The sequence below is a fragment of the Patiria miniata genome, unplaced genomic scaffold, assembly GCF_015706575.1.
Source record: "Patiria miniata isolate m_02_andy unplaced genomic scaffold, ASM1570657v1 HiC_scaffold_5, whole genome shotgun sequence".
NCBI classification, from domain to species: Eukaryota; Metazoa; Echinodermata; class Asteroidea; order Valvatida; family Asterinidae; genus Patiria; species Patiria miniata.
This window is the reverse complement of record NW_024037072.1, coordinates 3,941,343-3,967,480: the sequence shown is the minus strand read 5'-3', so window position 1 is coordinate 3,967,480 and position 26,138 is coordinate 3,941,343. Positions and strand designations below refer to the sequence as shown.

Sequence of the window (26,138 nt, the reverse complement as noted above, 5' to 3'; positions counted from 1 at the left end):
TTTCGTGAAAACCTTGTGGAGACATATTCATCTATAGAAATTGCCCTGTGGAGACATATACAATCTTTTGTTCCCTATTGTGTGCATGTCTCCAGAGGACACGGTGTATCAGATCACGCACGTTTGTTTATGGTATTTTGTTTTGTTCCTCTTCCCTTTTCCTTTGTTTGAACTTGAACTTTTTTCGCAACAGCTCTCATTGGTTTTGTACACGTTTTCCAACCGAGGAGTCCTCGATTTGGTTTCTGTCCTCGATTCATCGATGATGTTGCACGTGTGTATCCTCGATTTACACCATAAACACGCACATACAAGTGTGTATTTGCCTGCAATCTGGGACCCCCTATTGTCCCTCTTTTGTTTGTACTAACTTTTTAGGAAGACCTCCCATATGTTTTGTACACGAATCCAAATTGGGGACCTTCGGGAATTTGGGACCCTATTGTCCTCTATTGTTCAACGTTCCCTATTAAATGGAGGAACAAACTCACAAAGTTGTGTTTCATGTTCTCATCCCCATTTATGGAGCTGCTGAATAGAATTACTACTTTTTAAATTTCTTTGAGCCAAAATAAGCGGAGGACCAGTGAACAAGCAAATGTGCATCACATGAATTTTTAGCTGTTATCTTGTTTTTTTGCTAAGCAGATACATTCTTAGCTCAGCCAGTAAACCTGAACTTGAATTGTATTGGTTCATGGCATCGTGAGCACAGATGAAAACGATGGGTGTCGAGAAAGCTGCGCCTTACATTTCTAAACCAATACCTCAGTGCCCTTGTTTCTTGCCTCTCCTGTTGTTTGTTTTTAACCTCTTTTTTATGCCCCGCAGCAAAGCCGAAGGGGCATACTGTTTCCGCCTTGTCCTTCCGTGGGTGGGTGGGTGGGTGGGTGGGTGGGTGTGTGTGTCCGGACAAATCTTGTCAGCGCGATAACTTGAGAAATACTTAACATATGAACTTCAAATTTGGTTTGTGGATTGTCCTTGGTAATCCTAAGAAGCCTTTTGCATTTGGGGCCGAAAGGCCAAGGGTCAAGGTCACAGTGGCTGAAACAATAGAAATTTGTCAGCACGATAACTTGAGAAATACTTTACATATGAACTTCAAATTTGGTTTGTGGATTGTCCTTGGCAATCCTAAGAAGCCTTTTGCATTTGGGGCCAAAATGTCAAGGGTCAAGGTCACAGTGACTAAAACAATAGAAATCTAGTATTTATTCTGAGATCATACGGATTAGGGATTAATTCATATAAAACCTACAGAAGACACTAATGCTGTCAATGAACATTCCATGTGACCAAGGTACATGTAAGTTGATGTTAAAAGAGTGGTGTTATGTCATGGAAACAGTCACGGTTGCGGGGCATTTGTGTTTGTAAACACACCTGACTTGTATAAATATGGTTTGAAATCAAATGTGATTTTCAGTGAAGTAATATAACTGACACCTATTTGTGCTCTCAATCTGTCCACAGGCGCGGCTGATCCTGGCACCTTGTTTGTCACATTGGTTGAAACTCGACGCATCACCGTGAGCATAACACAAGCAGCCGGGGCCACGGGTTACACTTTGGTGATTGTGGACTCGCTGAATTCAGCGATAGCCACCATTCCCCTGAGCTCAAACCCAACACCTGTCACACAGATGAACCTGACGCCCGGAGTGGAGTACACATTTACCCTGACTGCCATGGGAATAAGTCCGGTGGTCAGCACATCCATCAAGCAATATACCAGTAAGTCAAGATTTGGGGTTATTGGAGTGGCTGGAAAGATTTGGGTTGAAGAACTTCAAGAGCCGAGTGTGAAACTAGTGGTCAGTGTGACGTAACTTACGCTTGTCCACCAATTGCTACCTGCGGATGCCTCCAGTCAAACAGTGGTGAAAATGTCATAACGAAACGTGGTCCTGGCTCCCTGTTGTGCAGTATGATGTACCAAGGCTATGGGTAACCAGTGATGCGACCAAACATTGTAGGCCTGTCCTGTATATAGTCGACCAGACTAGTCCAAATATGGTGGGCTAGCATGGATATGAGTTTGATCCAACTGCGATGTAGATTCAATGTCAGGGTTTGCTCGTCACCGATGTAATTCATAAACACTGCATATTCAGTTTTTGTGACAATAGAGCATGCATAGTGATAGACGAGCACGCATACCGGTGAAGATAAAATGCTCTTATTCTAAACTGGTGCCCAGGCCACCTTCTCCTGTCCTTCATGATCAAAGTCTATAAGGCCCTGTCCGAATAATTTGGCTATGGCCTAATTTGGCATGGCCTAATTGCCTAATTACAGAAAGAGCGGGAATGTTGTGATTTTTAAGACAACACCTTGGTATTGCATTTTGAGCTTGACATCCTCCGTTTTTTTATCCACAGAGCCCGAGGCGGTGGACCCAAGCTCCGTGCAGTCATCCACCACCATCGAGTCCGTCAATCTGAGCTGGGACCCAGTCCTACCAGGCAACGCTTCCTACCCAAGCGTGGCTGATGGATACCTCGTAACCTATGAGCCAAGGGACAGCATCCAGGAACCAGTGGTCGTCACTGAGCCAATGGTAAGTACACACCGGTCAGTGGATCCGGGGGTGGGGAAGATGCCTATTTGGGGAGGGGGGGGGGCAGGGCCCCTCCCACAAGTATACATTTTTATTTTTCTATTTATTACTTATTAGATGCTTAATAATAATATCAAAGAAATTGGCTGGTACTGGGTTTGAACCCGCCGGATTTCCGTTCCGGTGCTCTGCCAACTGAGCTATCCAGCCCTATGTTGGCGGTTCCCCATTTGTCATTATCAGTGTCTCTGTTCAAGGGGTGCTAGTCAGAAGCCGTAAACCGGTAATTGTTAGGGTGACCACGAATGCCAAATTTAAAGTTTGTTTGCCGATGTCATACATCATTGCATTTCAACGCAAAGAGTTAGTAGACAGAGATGATTCATTTTTGGACTGTCATTATTAACCAGATTTCAACAGAGGGCGCTGTACGCTATCTTGTATGTATATTTTATATCCAACAGGCAACCATCACCGGGCTGCAGCCGAACACTGAATACACTTTCCACATCGTCACCTTTGTGGGAGAGGACGATTCGGAGGAAAGAAGTTCGCCGACAACTGTTATGGCGACAACAGGTTAGTGGCATCGCTAGTTACCACTGAAAGAAAGTTACGTCTGCGTGAAGTCTATTTTGTCAGAAAAGATTGCCCCCCACAAAATCATATTTCTGTCAGAAAATGTGTGCCTCCTTCATTTGGGTGATACAGTGAAATTTTGATTAGTCAAACTCTGATGATAACTCAAAACAACTGTTTAGTCAAACAAAGAATCCATTGCCTTCAGTAGTATAACAATGATATACAACCCTGCTCATAAACTCAAAACTCTGTTTAAGTCAAATTTTGAACCTCGTCCCTTGAGGTTTGACTTATCAAGATTTATCAAGTGTCATGGCCAAGCGGTTACAAGAGCACCGGACTCATGCTCTGGTGTTTCAGAGGCAACAGTGGCGTGGGTTCGAGCCCGGGCCCGGACACTTGTGCCCTTAAGCAAGGCACTTAACCATTATTGCTTCGTTTTTCGGATGGGACATTAAGCCGGAGGTCCCGTGTGTTTACGAACGTAAAAGAACCCAGTAACACTTATCGCTAAGAGAAGGGGTTTGCCCCGGTGTTTCTGGCCTCCTAGTTATACTCCCTTGTGGAAGTCCTCAGGAGAAGAACCAACCAAGTAACCAAGTATTTCACTGTAGTTGCTTCAGGTATTGTTGTTCTGACTCTTGTCTTATATTAATGGATTCAGCACAAATTGTTCTAGAAAAAGTGTGCTTGGTGCAATGCTGTTTTTCTTTTACATTTCGTCTGATTAGGAGTTTGTGCCATTTTATTAAGAAAAAATATCCAGCATACGGTGAGCCGATGTATGGCTTAACATGATGTCCACTACAGTCAATCAGCAAACGTATTGGCTTAAATTTTGTCCAGTTTAACGTTTATGACATTTGAGGCAGTGTAAGAAGATTTTCAAAACCTTTTCATTTACTCTTCACTTAACAGACGACTTTGACGCTGCAGAAATCCTCATCATAGACAACACAGAGCAATCGGTAACCTTTGAGTGGGGCAGGACTCGGTACTCGTCTGCGACAGCCTACCAGTTAAGCATCGGTCTGCCCGGTAGTACGTCACGGCTACAGAATGCCTTTTTCCCCATCAGTAATAGCAACCTACAACACACGTTCAACGCCTTGCAGCCGGGGACCAGCTATGTGCTGTACGTGGAAGTGACCAACGTGGGTGGTTTGGAAAGTCGAAGTCGGGCCTTCAGGACTGGTAAGCCAGAAACCGGTGCTGTCTTATCTCAAGGGCGGATCCAGGGGGGGCCAAAGGGGGCCATGGCGCCCCCCCCCCCCCCCCCCCAAAACGAAACCAATTTTTTTTTTTTATGTGACATCACAATAAAGGCAGGCAATGAGTACACCACCATCTTTTCCTCAAAAAAACATTGGTTTAAGTGGTCAGAAATTGCCTCAGATCGCACCACAGAGCATCTAGAATCCAAATTTTTTTTCGGGGCCCGCTTAAGGGCCCCAAACCCTACGCCGTAATTTTTTGGACCCACTGTTTTGGGGGACCAAAATTTTTTTGGCCCCCCCCCAAAAAAAATTGTGTTCTGGATCCGCCCTTGTCTTATCTTCTATTTATGGAAACAAAACAAACTTTTTCTTAATGCCAGGGTCCCATTTCTAGTTTTTTTTCGGAGTTCACCTTTTCTGGAGCCACTAGAACTGTAACATGTTTCTTCGGTTTTCGATTTGCTAAAGACACACAGAAGACCATGTTATATTGAAAGGAGCATTTGCTTGAAGATTGAGCTATGGATTGTATGTTTATACATGCATGAACACTTGTAAGCGTGATCTGTAATACACTCAACCAAAAAAGAAATTCCCCCCCTTAATACTTTTTGTCTAACTCAAAAACAACTGGGCACATCTTGCTCAAATTACGACTGATCACTGCAGAAGTTCCTCAGCATTCCAGCCACACACTTTGTTTGGCCGAAAACAGTGATAATGTGTACAAAATGATGCAATTTATGACAAGTGGTACCAAAAAAAAGTTGCACCTTTGTACACTTGCAAGGTGAGTGTGAACCACAACATGCACGTATACAAAAGTGCAACTGTTTTCGGTATCATTTGTCATAAATTGCATAAATTCGTACACATTTATTACCGTTTTGGGCTAAATCAAGAGTATGGCTGGATTGCTGAGGAATTTCTGTTCTGATAAGACGTAATTTGTGCCCAGTAGTTTTTGAGTTAGACAAAAAAGTATTGGAAGGGGGGACTTTCTTTTTTGGTTGAGTGTTTATGTGAAAGTAGTGAATTAAGTTTGGTATTGCCTGTAGAGGGGAGGGATTGTGTTGTAGTCAAGGCTACCAGAAGTCCATCAAGTTATCAAGTTAGGAGCTATTTAATATTATACAACACCTGAATGAATCCCCGTGATCTGATTGGTGGATCATTGATCACATGCCATTGAATTTATTCGTACCAGCGTGCGCGTGGCGCGCAGCGCACAGTTCAATGGAAATTCTGTTGCACGGTTAATAGAACTTCCATTGCACGGTGTCACTGCTGCTGGTAGTGGCACTGTTTTAAATCGAGATAAATTGAATATGATTGTTCTCAACCTGTTGAACAGTTTGCATTAATAAAATATGATGAACGTGCCAAACTTTTAAACAGTTTTTTAACCTGAATAAATTGGCTATTAAAAGTCAACCAATCAGATGACAAGGATTTATTCAGGTGTTTTATAAAACAAATAATGAATGTTTCACGTTCGTGCAATGGAAAGAATAATTTCATGAGGTGACAGATGAAATGTTCCATTCCACGAGGCGAAGCCGAGTGGAATGGAACATTTCATCTGTCACCTCATGAAATTATTCTTACCATTGCACTCACAAACATTCATTATTTGTATACTATCTGTGAGAAAGGCATTCCGTTGTTATTTTTCATCGCCTGTTACTTGTGACTGGACTTTTGATGGACTTGTGATGGACTCAACTGTTGGTGTCATGTAATTTGTCAATGTGTTGAGATGTGACCCATGTAGGTGAACGGAAATACAAAGCCGTTTTCTGATGTGAACGCTTAATTTTTGTGACTTAATAATACTAATAATTAAAAAATTTATAATGTGCCTTTTGCATGCTAATGATCTAAAGTGCATTATAGTGTGTACGCGGAAAGCCACTACGTCTAAAAATAGAAGAAAAGGACACAGAAGGATAAGATTACCTTACTGAAAAAAAGGGACTCTTTTTTTTTTAGAAAACTATAGTTTTCTTTCAGAATACTGTGCCAATGTTGGTTAATACGCAGGTCGTCCTAGACTAGTGTCCTGTGTGTTTCCCCTTTGTTTCTTTTTCGTACTTCATGATCATCATCTTGACTTTATGCGTGTCTTGTATATCAGTGGCCGCACCTCCAAGGAACCTCCGCATCGCCGAGGCCAGCCAGTCCATCATCACGGTCTTCTGGGAGGAAGCCGTCGGCTACGTCAGCGGCTATCAGGTCACACTGACCACGGCCAACGGTCAGCCGGTTGGCCAGCCGGTCCCTCAGCCACCCACCGTCCTGTCCGCAACGCTGGAGAATCTCACACCAGCGACGAACTACGTCATCACTATCCGTACCCTGGCTGGACTGGGCCAAGATCAGACCATAAGCGCACCGATGTCTGTGTCTGAAACTACAGGTTGGCTCATTGATTCTTAAAATGAATGAATGATTTGTAGTAATGAACCCAGAAGCATGTTTAATGAATTGTAATATTATTCCCTAGCTGATGAAATCACAAAACTATGCAATGACTGGGCAGTTTGGGGCGGTTTGGGGCGGCATAGGAAGTAACACACGGGCAGGGTGGTGTGGGTTTGTACGGGTCAACATTTGATAGATGGACAATATCATGGGTGCAACATTCTCAAATATTTTATAGTAGTAAGAAAAAGTGCAAGGAAAGAGGAGTCCCAATCAGTTGCCATGGCGATACGCCAGGAGTAGAGGACATACAATTTCTGGTCATTCAAAACACAGCAATTTGATTGCATACACGACCCAAAACAGTGGTGCTGTTCAGTGGTTTTTAAACAAATTCAATCCCACTTTTGCCCCCAAAATTGTGTTAACTGAAAGTGAATATCCTCACATAAAAAAAATACATGTGAAAAATCTTGTGAAGATTTTTTCCCGTACTTTTTGAACAACTTAGCAATCCTAATCAACTTAATCTTTGCTGCTTTTGTTCGAAACCTTCTCTGTGAAATAAAATATTTTCAGTTATTAGCACCTATTGGGCTGAAATTGTATGTTATTATGGTTCGAAATAGTCGGTTCTAATTTGTTACAATCTGCGATAGTCTGTGACTTATTACAAACTCTCTCCAATCCCAACACAGATTCGGTTGTGATCACCGTCGAGTTGGTTCCAGACACCACCATCACTGTCCGCTGGGTAGCGACCACCAATCCCATCATGCAGTACCAGTTCATCTACAACCCCGACGACGGGGTGCAAGACTCCTCCACCTTTGTGCCTGTGAGTGATAGCCCAAGCAAACGTCTGGACGGCCTGACGCCCGGACAGAATTACCGACTGATTGTCAACACGGTAGACGCAGCTGGTGTCATCACGCCATATGGACGCACCTCCTACCGTCTAAGTATGTAGCAATTCTTATGAGATCTGGGTCGAAATTATGGGGGAACCTCTTAGGTAATTTCTTCAATAATAATAATAATAATATCGGAGTCTTATATAGCACACATATCTACCAACAATTAGGTACTCAAGTTGCTGGAAATTATGTATATTTGAAGGTAAATAAAGTTTATGAGAAATATGAGACCCATTATGTAGCACCGTATATGGGTTTACAGGGTGCTGCGGCGCATATTGCAACCACTGCCAGAAACACCGGGGCAAACCCCTTCTCTTAGCGACAAGTGTTACTGGGTTCTTTAACGTGCATTACACAACACACGGGACCTACGGCTTTACATCCCATTCGAAGGATGGAGCACAAGCACCATGTTCCCACGGTCAGGATTCGAACCCATGTACCACTGCACACGAGTCGAACACTGTAACCATTGAACCACAGCACCCCACTAATAATGTTTTCACATTTTTTGAAAAATAATATCAATTAGAAAATAATATAAATTATGTTCTTCACTCAAGCTTTTCAGTATATTTGTGATGCAGTGTTTGTAGTGGAGGCCATCACAAGTCCGGTCACAAGTAAATCTCAAGTCCATTCACCAGTCCAGTGACAAGTAACTTTACGTTTCATTTTACATGGCTTGTGACTTGAGTTGCAACTGGACATCTTGTGGCGGACTTGTGAGACTTGCGATTGACTTAGCTACAGTTCTGCAGCCGATTTCATAAAAAAAGAGTGCGGAGTTTGCGACATGCGTAAGACTTACGCAATAAATTTGTTGCGCAGCTGCGCAATAAACTTACGATCGATTTCACAAAACTTGGCGTAGCTGCGCCACGTGTTAAATAATTGAAACATCTTGGACGAGGATGATAACAGCATTTACGGCGGCTGTTTGTGTATTAATTTGTTCGTTCACGAAACAGTCATTAGATTTCCTCAGCCCGTCATTTCAAAAATTATTTGTCGGACTTTCTTCAGAATCGTGCAGCAAGCTCTAAAAACCACGTCACCAGTAAAATAGCAATTTGTTCACTTCAAACACAAAGCTGTGGGTGTCTTGTATCGATCTTGATAAGTTGTGCAACAACAGGCTCCGCGACGATCACGATTTGCTGGTGAAATAGGTCATTTTCAGTTGCTACGCCACCCTTTACTCCAAGTCCCGGACTTATGCACTTTCAGACTTTCATGAAATTGTCATAAGTGAAATGTTGCGAAGTGTGAAATGTTGTGCAGTTTTATAAGCAATAAATTGTGACGTATGGCGCAAAGGTAGTTGCGCCATTGCGTAAGGTTTCGGGAAATCAGCCGCTGTAGTAATTAAGTTAATCACAAGTCCAGTCACAGGGAAATCTAGTCAAGAATAGGTCACAGGTAGGAAGTGATGAACAGTGGCAAAGGAATATTTTGTGACTTGACATCTGGATAACTTATGATTGACTTATGATGGACTTTTGAGATTGTGACTGCAATCTGGTTTTCACGGGGTAGCAATGTACGTTGTTGCTTATATCATGTTAATTTACTATACTATACTATACTATTTTATTTCTCGGGAAAATATCAACAAATACATGTAAACAAATGACTAAAGTTACAACACAAAACAACAAAAGCTTTAGATACATAAACAAACAAACAAAAACAAAATACCATTCAGCTCCCGAAGGATTGCCCAAAAGAAACGTTGTTTCTGTCTAGGGGTTCTCCAAACTGAATGGCATACGTGAAAACAACAAGCAATAAATATAAAAAGAAGTTTTAACTATACACAAAAAAAAGTTAAATAAAGTTACATTAAGTCAAGAACAAAGTTGGTAAATTAGATAATTATTAGACAAACAAATCAAAAAATAAAAATCAATTACACTTGTACTAGGTAAATTAAATGAATAAACAAATTAATATATACATTGTACTTCAACTACCCCCACTACTACATGTACTACTACTACTACTTCTATTAATAGATAAATAAATAATTTCTTTCTTTGTGAGTTTTGTTCAGAATTTATGGTGTTTTCTTTAAATTGTGGCTTCTGGTATTTTCTATACTTGAAGAATCAGTTTGTCCAAACTTTATTGCTTATAAAAGTAAAGGTTGTATGATTATAGCCTTATACACATTGCTCACCGTAACTCACGTTGCTTTGGTTGCAAAATTGAAATTGGAAATTCCTGGTCTTTGTGGAATACAATCCATATTCAACTGTTGTACAAGATGACTAATATTACACTGGTGTTTGTATTACCTTTCAGAACCGGTTAACATTGATCGGAATGCTGTAACGGTTGTTCCAAAACCACACGGTGCAGACTTCGGCATCAATCTTAGCAACTTCAGAGGCCTGATTGACAAGTTCTTCGCGGTCGTGAATAACGCGGCCAGCGGCGCGGGAGCCGGTACCCCGCTTCAGGTGGAGATTGAAGTGCCTATGGACGCTTGCCCGGTAATCAGCCTCACCGGATTGATGCCAGGTACCACATACATGGTCACACTACGCACGGGTAGCGGGGACCAGTCGAGCAGCGGGATTACGTTCCCCTTCACGACAAGTGAGTTCAAAGCTGAAAATCAAGAATCTAAAAAAAATTGGAGTAAAAATCCAAAGTCAAACTTTAGGAATGGTCTCCCTGTGTTAAAAGAATGTGCTTAAAGGGAATATACATCATTTGCTTTTGCTGTAATTTTCAGAAATGGATGGAATTGGGGGGTTGGAAATATAAAGCAAATATAGTTGCACTGACTTTTTGGAGGTTTTGGGTTCGAAAATGCTATAAAAACCAAGAAAAACGATCATTTTCCTGTAGTCTGGTTCCCTGACTCCATATAAGAAGAAACAGAGCAGTTTACATACATTGGGGAATTGTAAGGTCAGGGAACCAGTCTAGCTGGCTCGTACCCGTTCATAGGTTTGTAATCGATTGCAAACAAGGGCAATGGTCAATTGGGGCCAGTATTTGAAAAAAAGCCAGTTGTTTCCAACGCTGATCGGCCGATCAGCGTTGGAAATTGATACAAAAATACCACTTTTCTTGAAAATGACAGTATACCAGGTGCCATAATTTTACAGGATGCTTCAGGCTGTCATTTACCAACATCCTATTAAGGTATTTCGCAAAAACTTGGTAGTTTTTTTTTTTTCGATGTTTGCAAATGTTGTATATTCCCTTTAAAAGGTTGAGCCAAAATAAACTGACTCATCACAAGTATGACTGCAACATTGCTAATGTTGCTGGTGTGATACCTGGACACAGGGTACATATAAGTTGATGGCTTCTGAAAAGTGCCCCATAAGCAAAGACATACTGCCAACACAGGGCAGGATAGCTCAGTTGGTAGAGCAAGGGTCAGGTGCTTCAGTGGTTATCAGTTCAGATCTCACTTCTGTCAGTGTCTTTGTTCAACCTTATCCTTTGTGCTTTCTGTGATGTATTTAAAATGGTAACAATGTATTTGGCAGCTGGCCATCAAAATATAGATGGTCTTGTGGCGCTAATTTCTGAATGTGATTTTGCTGCCATTGCTTTTTTTCTTTTTTTTTTCAAATAAAAGGGGAAAAAAATATTATTCCCACGATAGGTTTAAAAACGTTGTTTTAATTTGTTCCGTAGATCTAACTTCGCCCGGCGTCATTTCATTTGGTGACATCACAACATCCCAGATTGTCCTGTTCTGGGAACAAGATTCTGGGACCGCCGCTTACACTGTGGAATGGTCGCCAGGAAGCGGCTCGGCAGTAGTGCCACAGACGACTGGTACCCGCGACTACACCATAACGGGACTGAGCCCAGGCATGCTGTACACCGTCACGCTGCACTATCTGAGTCGCACCGACCAGAAACAACAAAGAACAAGTAAGATGGTATCAGGTTTTTGTGGCTATGATTTCATTTTACTAGTGTGAATAGCCGTAGCCCTTGACAAAATGCCTGTTTCAGGGTATGCTAAATAAGACTCAGCCGGCTACGGCTAGCAGTAACAAATGGGTCTATAGAAAATGGATTCAGCCGCTCCATAGCAACATGCTTTCTAAGAGCAGGGGAAAAAAGCAGAATCTATGGTCTGTCATTGGTGTGCAAACTGAAGAGAGCGTCCTGTTGCCTAGCAACAAGGGCAAGCAAAGGGAACCAGTATTTCCCTGGTTCTCGCATGCTGGTTGATGGATGCCATTCAATTATCCGTTCGCATCCAAAAATGTACACAATGGAGGTAGACATTTTGTTTGAAAGTAAGAGCAGAGACGTTTTTTCTTCCCAGTCCGTCCATTTTATAGTCCAGAAATTTAAGGGGGGAGGGAGGGTTCGAACCAACCTAGAAGTGAGAACTCATACTTCGTTACATGCAATACAGTATGCACTGCGTTTTCACCACCAACAACTTGTTCAGGATGTCAATAAATGCTGAGGATTTTCATGAACGTCATGATTGTCACAGTTTTTACAGAGAGACAAATGTCATTTCACATGACACCTACATTGTAATTTGTCTCTTTGCAAAAACAGCAACTAAAATTTGAGCCTTAAAACAAAAAAAAACTCATACAATTTGTGGATAATCAGAAGTCACATCTGTGCTACAGAGTAAAATAAACTTGAAATTCCCACATGAATGATATGATTGTTACTTTTTTTCTGCAGGACCATTGAAGTTGGCCACCCCACCGTCTGTCGCCACCAAAACGGACAGGCAAATCACTGTCACATGGGAGCCCGTACAACTGCCAGAAGTCACTGGTTATGAGGTAGGCTGACATGCAAGAAAGCGGTTTTTTCCAGGGTCCATGCCGAATTGGTCTATTCGTGATGCATACCTGTCAGATAAATGAACTCAAGATTAGGAACTAGTTGACCAAAGTCTTATGCCACTTGTTATTTTTGAGACATCTGTTTTGAAGAATCCTCCAAGTTCCACAAAGATACCACGTGTCGATAAAAAAACTGAATGCAAAACTCTTACTTAACTTTGATTTCATTTGGTAAAGAATAAGTTGGTTACATTTTTTTCCTATTTCTCCCAATTAGTTATGCTACACAAACTCCAACGGCCAAGCAGGGACAGTTACTCTTGGTGGTAGTGTCCAATCCCACAGTCTCACCGGTCTCACGCCTGATACTCCATACATCATCAGTGTGGCTACAGTGGCCGGCACCGGGGACAATAGAATCATCAGTGAGAAGGAGACAATTACTGTCAGAACCGGTGAGGTTTGAGTCTTGAGGTTTGAGTCGTGAGGTTTGAGGTTTGAGTGGTGAGGTTTGAGGTTCGAGGTTTGAGCTTTGAGCCTTGAGGTTTGAGGTGTAAGGTTGGAAGTTTCAGTCTTGAGGTTGAGTTTGAGTCTTGAGGTTTGAGTCGTGAGGTTTGAGGTTTGAGTGGTGAGGTTTGAGCTTTGAGCCTTGAGGTTTGAGGTGTAAGGTTGGGAGTTTGAGTCTCAGTGAGGTTTGAGTTGTGAGGTTTGAGTTGTGAGGTTTGTAGTTTGAATCTTGGTGTTTGAGTGGTGAGGTTTGAGTCTTGAGAATTGTAGTTGCAAACGTGAGGTGTGAATCTCGAAGTTTGAGTCTTGAAATTGAGGATTGAGTCTTGAGGTTTATTTTTGCTTAGCATCTCAATAAGATTGAGCCAAGATCAATTTATAACTGTGACGTGCCCTCCACAAAAAAATTAGAATGAAGTTGTAACTTAAACATGAAATACAATTTTGAACCTACCAATTTCCGAAGAGCAAAAATATGCAACTCTTTTTGTTAGAACGAAGCTGTTTTTTTTCTATATGATGTAGGGCCAGTTTACATTCAGGATGAACCTGTTATTGAATTTGTGACGTCGTAGCAAATGTTCTCCTTGCAAATTCTCAATTATTTCCAGTCTCATTTGAATTCTAGGTAATTTCGCACCAATGTTTTGTTATGTTAAATTCCACTCTTAATACAGCTCCAGAAAAGCGATGTTACCCTGAAAAAAAGCATTTTGCAAAAAAAGATAAACACACATAGACATTTTAACTCAGCAAAAGTGTTGAAAAAATACCTCCTACATTATTAGTGACTCAAATTGCATTACTTATGCATTTTTTTGGTGACAATTTACTTTGATTCTGTAATCATTTTTTTTTTCATTTTTTTTTTTTTTTTTTGCAAACAGACATGGATGTCAGCATTCCTAATCCCTCCAACCTCCGAGCGACCGACGTCACCCAACAATCCATGCGACTTCACTGGGATCTACCGGACAGGGACAACTTTGACGCCTACGAGTTGACCTACACGCCCAACTCCATCGGTAGTCCGTCTTCACCGGTTCACATCCCCAAGAATTTTGCCAACATTGACTTGACCGAACTCATGCCCGGAACCAGCTACGTCTTCACCCTGCGGACCGTGCGGGGCCCATCGCAGGCCCGAGAATATGGAGCCAGTGTGACTCATATGCAAACAACTGGTTAGTTTTTAATTTAAACAAAATACTGATGTTAATTTTTTTCTTCTTTTAAGTATTTAAGACAAGCAGCAGTTTTTGATAAGATTTCAATTTTTCCACTGAAATGGTACCTTCATCATTACCATTTTGTCAGAGGTCGTCAGAGCTAGAGAGTGTCCTTTTAGTTTGGCCTTGTTTTGTTTTTTTGGGCTATATATCTAATATACTGACGGAGATTTTGGATTTGGGAAACTTATGATGTTGGATTCCAGTCTTTTACAAGTCGGTTGTAAGTTAATCACAGATCCGTTACAAGTAACAGCGGATGAACGATAACAAAATAATGCATTTGTCAACTTGTCTTTTGATTGACTTTGCGATTGACTTGTGATTGATGTTGTGATTGACTTGTGATTGATTTGGTGATTGAGTTGTGATTGACTTGTGATTGACTTGTGATTGACTTGTGATTGATTTGTGATGGACTTGTGATGGACTTGTGATGAACTTGTGATTGACTTGTGATGGACTTGTGATGGACTTGTGATGGACTTGTGATGGACTTGTGATGGACTTGAGATTGACCTGTGATTTGACTTGTGATTGACGTGTGATTGACCCGTAATTGACTTCAGATGACTTGTAAAGACTTTGATGAACTTTACTATAACAATGGACACTTAGCACATCACAGTTCCCACTACAACATTTATAATTTTTTTTTAAATTTTCTACTTCCCCTCAGTCGTAGCTGGTTTTGAGCTACTGACTGGCTCAGTGACAGACACCGTCATAGAGCTGACGTGGGGTGAGCGACCACCGGGTACAATCTCCGTTGAGGTGTCGTACACCCCTCAGGAAGGTAACACAGCCAACCCGACCATCCAGTCCACCACCTCAGACCCATTCCTGATCCTCACGGGTCTGACGCCCGATACAGATTACACCATAACCATCAGGGCAAAGTCAGGGGACCAGACACTGGCTGAAGATGTTGCAACTGTCCACACTCGTAAGTACAAAATGAAGTTAGATTTTTTAAGTATGAAGTTTGAGTCAGTTTGGGATTTTTAGATTATTCCTGTTTTTTTTTCATGTGGGTCATTGTATAAATTTGGGGTCCACTTGTTTCTCAGTCCAGTTACATCTGATATCTGTGATTTGATCATTCTGATGCACTCCTTAATGCAGTCGTCCTCCATTGTATCACCTCTGTTTGTCAGGCTCAGAAGGCCATCTCATAGCACGTCTCAGTTCCCTAGGGAGTATACAGGTCATTGCTGCCATTTTTGGCAAAACAAAATCAAATTAAACACAGTACCCTGTCTGCCCTTACTGGTACCCATTTGACTCCTCGTTTGGGAGAATAATTAATGGGATTCAAGAGCTATCGCAATGTCTATTGTCAGCAAATTTCAATGTTGTTATTGTCACGGACTAAGAAGAAAGCTCTTGACAAGAGATTCAGATGTGACCACAGTATCGTTGTCAAGAACACATGGGTGGTATCTTATCATTATATCCGAGGACAAGGCATTGCTTTTCAATTGTCAGTGGTGGACCTTCGGGAATTGTGGACCATATAGTTCCACGTCCTCTATTGAATGCAAAAACAAACCCACACACACTCCGGCTAAACTTGACTTACCGCTAAATTTAACTACCGGATTTTGAGTTTGATCCACCTACCAACCCACATCAGTCTGTTTAAATGTTTTGTTTTAATTGTTTAATTCTAGGTTTACCGCCTCCACTCAGTCCAACTCTAACCAACATCAAAGCTACGTCTGTGGTTGCCTCGTTCGCTCCCTACGACGGCGATTTCTGTCTCTGGATCCGCGAGCCTTCGGTGAATGGCGGCGGTGTACCGGTCACTGACAGAACGTGCGGTGGCCGCGACGGCTGCGCCAGGTACCCTCTGCGTGAACTTCAACCGAGTACGGCGTACGAAGTGGTCCTGGTGCATACTAATGCTGACGGAGTAATGACAGCAGAAGCAGTCACTCAGTTCCAATCAGGTTAGTGTTTCAGTGTCTTGCTAACTGTACTGCATTGATTTAGATATGGAATCTATGCAGAAACTGTAACAAGTGCTGCATGGCTTGTTCATGAGAGCCGAGAGAAGACATTTCATTAGCACACAGTTTCATGAGCGTTCGGAGAAGTGTTGTAGTCAGTTCACCACACGTCCATCACAAGTCCCTCAATTAGTCCTTTCACAAGTCCAGTCACAAGAAACAGGGGGTGAACAATAACACAGGGAGGCTTTTGAATGGCTTGTGACTTGAATTGCGCAGACTTGTGACTTGTGAGGACTTGACTTGTGAGGACTTAATTTGGGAGGACTTGATTTGTGAGGACTTGATTTGTTGGGGCTGATTTGTTGGGGCTTGATTTGTTGGGGCTTGATTTGTGAGGACTTTACTTGTGAGGACTTGATTTGTGAGGACTTGATTTGTGAGGACTTGACTTGTGAGGACTTGATTTGTGAGGACTTGACTTGTGAGGACTTGATTTGTTGGGGCATGATTTGTGAGCACTTTACTTGTGAGGACTTGATTTGTGAGGACTTGATTTGTTGGAACTCGACTTGTGATGACTCGACTTGTGAGGACTTGATTTGTTAGGACTTGGCTTGTGAGCGCTCGGTTTGTAAGAACTTGACTTGTGAGCACTCGACTACAACAGTACCATGTGTGTTTGCAAGCAATTTTCCTTACCTGTAAGCAGTTAAATCTTTAATAGCATTGGAGCAACTCACCTGAGCATAAGCATGCAGCGGTAATGGCGTCAAAAGGCTTGATCAGTGAGTCAATAACAAGAACGTTTTGAAATTTTGTTAACTGCTGAGGGTTAGGTTCCTGCTCCGACTTGAAATGAACATCTGCTTCCGTCCTGATGCTTTTGTTAATGTGACAGAAGATTATTGATATCTTGCATCTATGGAGAGAAAGGAATATCAGCCATCAGTTTATCAGAAAGCCTCATCTTGCAAAAAATGTCTAATCATTGACTTGCTGGTGTTTCCTCGGTGGTCATATGTGATATGCACTTATTTTGCAAAGGTACCTTACTTACATTCTTTAAGATTAGCTTTTCTCTCAGTCTCCATTTCATGATGCTAATCACCTTTTTTTTTCAAAACAAGGTTATGGAACACAGAAAAGGGTCGTCAATTTTCATTACAAATTGTCTTCCAGTTTGGTTTATGTGTGGGAAAATAATTAAAGAAATCATGACCAGAGTTTGTGAACTTTATTATCTTTCTTTGCACAGCGGACCCGACGCCTCTTGGTGTGGGCATCATCGACCTCCTATCCGACGCGGTAGAGATCTCCTGGCAGCCAGGAACGGGTGACTTTACCAACTACCTCCTGACCTACGAACCCTTGGGTACCACACCGGGAACGACGCTGATAGCCAAGACGGACCCACGGAGGATCAGATTGACAGGTCTTCAGCCGGGGACCATGCACACGGTTACATTAGCCCAGCAGGGCGGCTCGGATCCAATGCAGAGGGTTTTCCTCAAGACCACAAGTAAATGCAGCCTAACATTGATCACACACCTTCCGACTTAGTCCTGGTTCAAGTCTGGGTCTGGAGTTTGTTCCCCTAAGGGCGTCCCTTTTTATTTCTATGGTCCCCATGTTGGCTTTGAAGTGGGGACGGTCGGTCCAAGAAAATACAAATGTTTGGCACGGGTGGCTTGTACATGAAGTGCTCGCCTCTCACTACTGTTGCCCTGGTTCGAATCCCGGCCGCGGACCATACTTGCCAAAAGTGAGTAGAGTTGTGCGTTGGTTCTCTCCTGTGCCACAAGGGTTTTTCTCCGGGCCCTCCGGTTTTCCTCCCTCCAGAAAAATCAAACACTTTCGATCTGAGGCTGTGCTCTGTGGTCATATATGGGTCGATGTGGCTGGCTGCCAGAGACACCTTTACATGCCAGCGGCTGGACCACGTTGTAGCCGCGTCCTTCGCAATTCAGTTTCTCAGCTCAGCTGAGAGGAGGATAAGCCTCCCAAATTGTTGTTTTTATTATAATTATCAAGAAGACTTGCAGTTGCACCCGTATAACTCACCAGCATCTCACCAGGATTTAAACTGTCTGGATCCGGGGAACATAATTCCAAGTCCAATCTTGGATCAAGACTACTCCCAACTATGATCCTAACCCAAACCTATCTCTTCCGATCGAGCCCTACTTTAAAAAAAAATCTCACATTAAAGGCAATTTACAACATATGCAAACGTCCAAAAACAAAACTACCAAATCATCATTGAATACCTTACTGGGCTGTTAGTGAATGACAGTTTAAAGCATCTTGTGAAATCATGGCACCAGGTGTGCTGACATTTTCAAGAAAGGTGGAATTTTGGTATCAATTTCAAATGATGGTCAGCCGACCATCGTTGGAAAAACTGGCTTTTTTCAAATACTGCCTCCAGTTTAGTTAGTCCACATTTTGTCTACAATTGATGCACATCTGTGAACAGGTACAAGCCAGCTAGACTGGTTCCCAGGGAACCAGTCTACAAGAACATGATTTTTTTTTCTTGGTTTGTCCATCGTCTATGAAGACAAAACTTTAAACAGCTAATTGTAACAATATTTGCTACAAATCCCCCCACATCCATCAATTTCTGAAAATAACAGCAAAAGCAAATTATAGTTGTATATTCCCTTTAAGACTAAACCTTTCTTTTCCAACGTTACAGCTGTTACTTCTTCCACCGACCAGTGTTTGGTTAAGGAAATACACAATGGTATTTTTTTAAATAAAAATGCTACTCAACTGTTACAAAAGCTTATTCGTTTTTAGACCACTACCAAAACCTAATTAAATACCTTTGCTTAAATACTTAGGGAATATGACGCCATTAATGGCAAAATCTGTTGCCAGCCAAGATTCAGCTAGTCTCTACTCTTAGCACATGTAGTGGGGCAGATAGGGGAAATATTTGGGGGGGGGGGATTATTCACTTTGATGATACAAGCATGGCATTTGGCACACAGTCAGAGTATGTCTTAAGAAAATAAATTTGGCTATAGGGCCATCGCAGATTTGTCCTTTGCAAAAACTATAGGTAGAATAACAAGCAATTTTCAAAATTGTCAAAATGGCTGCCATTGCTTGTTATTCTACCTATATTTTTTGCAAAGGACAAATCTGCGATGGCCCTATTGCCAAATATTTTTTTCATTAGATACTATGTGTGCTAAATGCCATGCTTTTATCATCAAATGAACATTCCCATCACCTATCTGCCGTACTATAAAAGGAATTAGCTCCTGGTGTACTTGCACAATCTGCTGCAAAAAATAAATTCCCAGTAATTGAAATTGTACTCAGCAAGTGGACCATCACATTTTTTTTGAAAAAATCAAATCACAGGACCCAATACTCCAACGGGCCTGATCGCCTCCGAGGTGACCAAAAACGCCATGACCTTATCCTGGAATGAGCTCAGCGGGAGCTTTGAAGGATTCCGGCTGTGTCATGTCCCCCAGGGTGCCCTGGCTACCCCCCATGACACCGGCATAGCCAGACAGGTGCGATTGACCGGACTGGAGGCCGCCACCACCTACTACATCAAGCTCTACTCCTACGTTGGCGAGTTGGAGAGCCTGCCAGTCTACCTGCAGCGAAATACCGGTAGGCAACATCGGAATAATGTGTTGCATGTTATCCTTTTATATCTCATCATTGCTGAAATTGACTTACAGTGTATGGATTTCAACTTAGATTTCAACCCGGTAACCTTTGCCCTTTGACCTTTACCCTGACAGCTGATGCAGACCCAGGTGACCTCCGGATCGAGTCATTTGATGAAACGAGCGTCACTATCAACTGGTTCACAATCAGTACAATTACCACGTGAGTAAAACGAATCGCTCCAAATCTCACTAAAATGCAACTATCCCTGGAAGAAAAAAATGAGTGTGAAATTGTTTCTTTTATCGACACAGATGTTGTAATTATTCCATCACAACTGTATGGTTTCATGCATTCTTCAGGGAATAAATACAATGCAATACAAGTGCAAACTCAAAACAAAACTGTACCATAGTGTAGAAAACACAGCACTGTTTTCATTCCAACCTTTTTCGCCTGATTGCAGGTACCAACTGCGACGCACCCGATTGGACGGCTCAGACGAGCAAGTTTTTCCAATGTTCGACATCACCACTCCCAACCCGGTGTTCACATTCCAAAATCTGATCCCTGGGGAGGAGTACATCTTCTCTGTGGATCCCGACGGAACGGAATACGGGGAACAATCTAGGAACCAGCGAACACGTAAGTTTTGTTGTGCCATGTGATCTGATGGGAACCATGTTACCGGTGTCTTCATTGCAAAAAAAATCTAAGCATCTCTTTTTTTTCAAATTTTTTCAGCTGATGGGGATACCCTGGTAAAATAAAATGAAAATGAAAATATTAAAATACAGTGTTAAGGCTCATTCATACTTTGCATGAATGAGAACCAATGTCAGAACAAGCAATACTGCGAAATTTGCAAAAATCGATTCCTGCAAACTTCACAGCGAACGATCTGTGTCTTCAATCTGTTGTCTCTGTTTGCACATGGAATTTTTCACTTTTAATTGTTGAAATTGTTGCTAATTGTTGAAATGTTTTAAAAAGTGTTTCTGTTTAACACTCTAATTCTAATCTGGCTCTTGAAATCACATTTAGTCACTAGTTTACTTTGTGCAGGGCACGAGGCTCAGATCTGTAAAGAAAAAAATCAAATGTGTTTCAAGTAGAGCCTCATTTGATAGAAATATCAAATCAAACCCATTCACAGAAGAAATTAATCACAAGTTACAATCTACAGTAAGCGGGCCATATTTTATAAATTTGGGGTCCACGTTTTATTCCCTGTCCCTGTTACATCTGACATCTATGACTTTATAATTCTGAAGCACTCCTTAATGCAGTCATCCTCCAAGAGTGATTTTGAATAGCAAACTACCTACCCAAGAAATACAATTTCATTTGAAGTCATTCTTAATGTACTTGAATGGCATCTTGCAAAGTCCAAAAGTAACAGGGACAAGAAAAATGTCACACTAGGGACCATAAATGTATAGAATGACAAATTATCATTGCCACTGTTTTGCAACTCTGTTTTCCCGTTTTGTTACTTCAGGTCCCACGACACCCCTCGATTTCAGCGTCAGCAACGCTCGGCAGGACTCCATCACAGTTGAGTGGGCAGCGGCGCCCTCTAGCGTGGCACACCTGTATCGGTTGACCTATGACCCTGCCATCGGCACGCCAGCCACGCCCATTGAGATAGTGGCCTCCGAGCGGCCGCTGCGACGAACCATTACCAACCTGCGTTCCAATACGCAGTACACGTTCATGCTGGTAGCCATCGCGGGGATCAGTGTCGGTCAGACGCAGACAACAAGCGCGCCTACAACTCTCAGGAACGGTGAGTATGAACTGAGTTGCTTTGGCTATAAGCCCTCAAGCATAATAATAAAAGTAATAATTAAACTAATTTTTGCATATACATGTGTCAATAGCTCACCTAGATCTTGTGCATGCTTTGGTGTATGCTTTAGAATCATTAAAAAATAATATAGGCTCAATGCTCTTAGTGCTGTGCGGCTATGGGCGTCATATCGTTTGTCCCCCCCCCCTCCCCCCACTTTTTCCGTACCAGAATAAATATTGTAGCCTATATATGATTCTATAGCTCAGAATAGCTGATTCAATTACTCCAAACTCGAAAAGTGATGTTTACATGGTGATCTTTTGCTCCCAAAAAAATTGGTTAAAGTAGTCAGAAATTGCCTTGGATCGCCCCACAGAACATCTAGATTCCAACATTTTTCAGGGCTCTTAAGCGGGCCCTGAACCCCATGCCATTTATAGGGCTTGGCGTTCCGTGCTCGCATTTATTCTGATCAAGGTATGTCGACCCCCCCCCCCCCCCCCCACTTTTGAGAAATGATTGATGCCCTTGTGCGCGATCAGTCACAGGAATTCCACGTACGGAACACGTACGTGCATGCACTCCCCCATATTTATGGTGCATCGTATGCGTAACTTATTCTCGTGTAATTGTGCAGAAACCAACAGCACGGGTGTCTAGTGTATGGCAGCCAGAAACTGACTAGGTGCATTTTGTAATTACAATACTGGAGGGCAGGGCTTTGAACCCACGACCTCTAGATTACCGTACTGGTGCTGTACCAACTGGGCAGTCCAGTACTTCGTTTCAGTTACTAGTTAACATAAAGGATAAAATGTAACAGTAAATGTTTCTATGACCTTTGAACCCTAGTGACCCCACTGACCCTACAAGTGACCTCCTACACCGAGACCCAAATGGTCCTCCAATGGGAAGCTCTCACCGGCGGCAGCTTTGACCACTACCAGATCAGTTACACCCCTTACACCCAGCGACCGGGGACCATCGTGTCGCCTCGCAGTATCCCCAGAGATTACACCCGATCCCTGACGTTGTACGGGCTGGACCCGGGTCAGGAGTATACCATCACGCTGCGCACCACCCTGAGAGGTGTGATCACCTCGGATGCCATCAGCGTCACGGTGCGACGACTGTGTAAGTTTTACCACTGAGCAGAAACTCAGCCGGGTACCAGTCACATGCAGTGTACATTGTATGACATTTTGGTTGGTAACCTGTTTTTATTAAGCAAACAGTTTCTTAGTCTGAGAATCAGGTATTCACGTGTGCAGAGCCACACTATACGAACGTCCGATGTATCCCAGCATGCACATTTATATGCAACCCCTGCGCGCCAGCCAATCGGAGTCGACTTTAGCAGAGATGCCACTTTTCCGGTTTTAACCGGAATTCCAGTTTTTACAAAAAATCTCACAAAATTCCGGTTTTTCTGGCCGTCAAATTAACCAGAAAAGGAGAAGAAAAACTGTGGAAATGCGTTGATTTTTACCTCGATTTAGTACATTTAGGCGCATGCATGGCACAACGTTGTTCATTGAAGTAGTCTTAAAAAACAGTCTTTGTGTATGTTGTTGCCGAGCCTGCATGCGATACAAGCGGCCAACGTACTTGCATGCAGTATACATGTACAACGGCGCCTCGCGCGTGCTTCACCGCGTGCGGGCGTGTTGTGTGCTAAGCACACGTAGCATTCAGCCTGGAAATCAAGTCTATCATTTCAGCTATCGGTGGTTGCCGATCACAGTGATATATGTGAATACAAAAAATGCGGGTACCAACCATGTGTTATCATTGAGCGCATCGCGTATGCAAGGATCTTGTACACCGACAGCAGTGTTGTGGAATCGTGCATGTTTCGTGTTGAATATTACGTTGGAAATTCGGGTAGGCAGAATAAATATTAGGAATATGGAAAAAGTCAAAGTGATTGAACGAATTAACAGCTTAAAGGCCATAGAAGCAAAATTGAAAAATAAACAGAACTTGGCTTGGCTACAAGAAAAAGATGACAACGAGGACTTTGTGTAGGACACGGAGTGGCTTTTTCACACATAAAAAAGGTCCATTTTTTTCAAGCAGCTGTTCCGGTTTTTTTTCAAGCAGACCCAGTTCCGTTTTTTTCAAGTAGACCCTGTGGCATCTCTGCTTTAGTGAGGTCCTTTCAATCAGAAATGTGGACTAGGCTGTTGATTGGTCAATTTGGCTGCCATGTTGTTTGTAATACAACAACAGGTTAGTGGAGACCTATTAAAAGGCGCCCGCTGAATGGTCAGAATCTGGAGGTCAAGACGCAGTCTTGTTTTGCATAATGAATTGTCGAATCTGCGCAATTATTGTAGACGCTTGTGTGCAAGCGGATATTTCATGGACTACTAGTGTCTGTGCTTAGCATAAACACATTTTTCTGCTTATGCAGCTGCGTGCAATTTGGTCTTTCTGGGTTGGAACATCAGGGTTGGTATCGCACCTTGAGGAATTCGTTGAAGTTTCAAGTCAAACTGCTCTTTCAGCCATTTCATGGTTGAAGTGCGTTGCGGACTGTGGATGACAGTCAGAGCACACAGACACAAACATCAAGTCAGGACCTTTGCCGGATTCTCTTCAAAGCCACATATTTTTTAACAAAAGTTGGCCATATCAAAAAAAAAATTGGGGGGGGGGAGTCTGTGTCAGAACTATAAGTCACAATGCAATTATAATTAATATATATGAAAGGATATCAACTCTCATTGCTAGTTATGTACTCTTTTTCATTGTCAGTGCCCAGCAAGGTATCTGTTGTCAATATATTCAACACCACCTCCACCTCAGTGACTCTGTTTTGGAGCAGCCCGGTCGGTATCAAGGATGGCTATGACGTGACCCTGACCCCAGGGAGTAGTAATGGCCCGCCCATACAGCAAAGAGTCAGTAAGTGTGAAGGCCAAATGCAACCCCCTGAACATAGTAACGTTGCCAGCAACCACCACCCCCCCCCCCCCCCCCCCCCGCCCCCGTTTCTTTCCACAACCCCACAACCTCACCAAAGAGATTTCTTGTCACAAAATAGTGTAATACTCACTGACTTATTGTCACCTGTAAGCCGGGCAGTGCTGTCGTATAGGACTACCCGTAACACTAATTTCAGCCCATTGTGTATGTCACATGCGGAGTCCATTCGGAATCCATTGAATAGAATTGTGTACTCAGGGACCAGCTCTGCTAGGCTTGGCATGTGCTATTTTTCTATTCACTTACAAAGAACAACTTTTGTGCCTTGAGTAGAGACACATAGTCATGTTTTACTATACTCCCGAGGACAATGCTTTGTGTTTCTCTTTGTTCTGTAATATAACACTCTCCCATAGACAAACCTACCACAGAGGACCGTTTCCAACAAAAGACCCAACGCCCGAGGACTAAAAGAATCTGTTGTTCTCCCTTTGTGTGTCGGTCCTCGGGGGTTATGTAGAACACGTACTCAATTTCTGGATTTGTGTTTGTTTTTATCTTGTACAGCTGCAGGCAGTGGGGCTCTGCAAGCGACAACGTTTTCTGGCCTGGAGCCTGGTGAGCTGTACACTATTGATGTCGTCACAAGAAGTGATCAGGAAAGCAGTGCACCAGAGAGTCTATATGTTGTTACACGTAAGAGTCTGCAATGTGCTAGATTGGGATCTTTCGGATATTTCCCTCCCAAAAGTTTTCATATGTCTCTGAAATAACATTTGAAACATAAATTGATGTTGTTAGATTTTCTATTTCTCTGTCTCAAATGTGTCTGAAGATTATTGCATTGAGAATCTTTGACTGATGTTATCTACACATATTGTGTTGTAATTTTTTTTTCTTTATAAATAATCACTTTTTTTGATAATCAGTTTTATTCAGTGACTACTCTGATTAATCCATTGACAATCAGTTTTATTTAACGACTTCTTTGATTTGTCCATTGAAAATCTGTTCTCTTCTTTTTTTCCAATGACTTATCTAATTGGTCAATTGATGATCAGTTTTTTTCAGTCACTCCTGTTATTGGTCCATTTATAATCAATTTTGTTTTTATCACTTCTCTGATTGGTTCATGGATAATCAATTTTTTTAATCTGTACTATGATTGGTCCATTGATAATACATTTTCAATCACTTCTCTGATTGGTCTGTAAGTAATCAGTTTTTTCAATCACTAATATGATTGGTCCATACTGCAGGCCCTCTGTCACCGCGCAATGTCCAGGTCACTCTGATCGGCGTCGGTACGACCAACGCTCGGGTCACATGGCAAGCACCTGCCATCATCAATCAACCAATCACAGGCTACCGTGTTGACCTCATCCCCGACGACTCGCGGCTCTTCCCTAGAGGTGAGAACCAGACCTTGCTACATTGTAAAATGTAGTTGCTTTATCTTTGTTTTGGCAACAAAGTGTGTTTTAAATAATGAAATTTACTTTTCTTAAAAAATGATGTTTTCTGTTTTTGAAATTTTTTTTGGGGGGGGAGGAAATTTCAGTGAAAGAGTAGTATATCGTTTT

The 26,138-nt window shown here is 42.3% G+C and overlaps 1 protein-coding gene across 1 annotated transcript in view; it reads left to right on the top strand.

The window, feature by feature from the left end:
• LOC119740867 overlaps positions 1 to 26,138 on the top strand; it is a 191,326-nt gene that overhangs the window by 149,391 nt on the left and 15,797 nt on the right. Inside the window, exons 117-138 of the mRNA XM_038216324.1 lie at positions 1,477 to 1,737; positions 2,385 to 2,563; positions 3,028 to 3,142; positions 4,064 to 4,339; positions 6,500 to 6,781; positions 7,485 to 7,748; positions 10,014 to 10,310; positions 11,370 to 11,612; positions 12,396 to 12,499; positions 12,780 to 12,957; positions 13,897 to 14,193; positions 14,918 to 15,184; positions 15,912 to 16,190; positions 17,449 to 17,712; positions 19,569 to 19,829; positions 19,964 to 20,051; positions 20,296 to 20,474; positions 21,331 to 21,618; positions 22,477 to 22,758; positions 24,385 to 24,534; positions 25,123 to 25,251; positions 25,815 to 25,967. Coding sequence (XP_038072252.1) covers positions 1,477 to 1,737; positions 2,385 to 2,563; positions 3,028 to 3,142; positions 4,064 to 4,339; positions 6,500 to 6,781; positions 7,485 to 7,748; positions 10,014 to 10,310; positions 11,370 to 11,612; positions 12,396 to 12,499; positions 12,780 to 12,957; positions 13,897 to 14,193; positions 14,918 to 15,184; positions 15,912 to 16,190; positions 17,449 to 17,712; positions 19,569 to 19,829; positions 19,964 to 20,051; positions 20,296 to 20,474; positions 21,331 to 21,618; positions 22,477 to 22,758; positions 24,385 to 24,534; positions 25,123 to 25,251; positions 25,815 to 25,967 — 4,836 coding nt within the window. The remainder of the gene's footprint in view (positions 1 to 1,476; positions 1,738 to 2,384; positions 2,564 to 3,027; positions 3,143 to 4,063; positions 4,340 to 6,499; positions 6,782 to 7,484; positions 7,749 to 10,013; positions 10,311 to 11,369; positions 11,613 to 12,395; positions 12,500 to 12,779; positions 12,958 to 13,896; positions 14,194 to 14,917; positions 15,185 to 15,911; positions 16,191 to 17,448; positions 17,713 to 19,568; positions 19,830 to 19,963; positions 20,052 to 20,295; positions 20,475 to 21,330; positions 21,619 to 22,476; positions 22,759 to 24,384; positions 24,535 to 25,122; positions 25,252 to 25,814; positions 25,968 to 26,138) is intronic.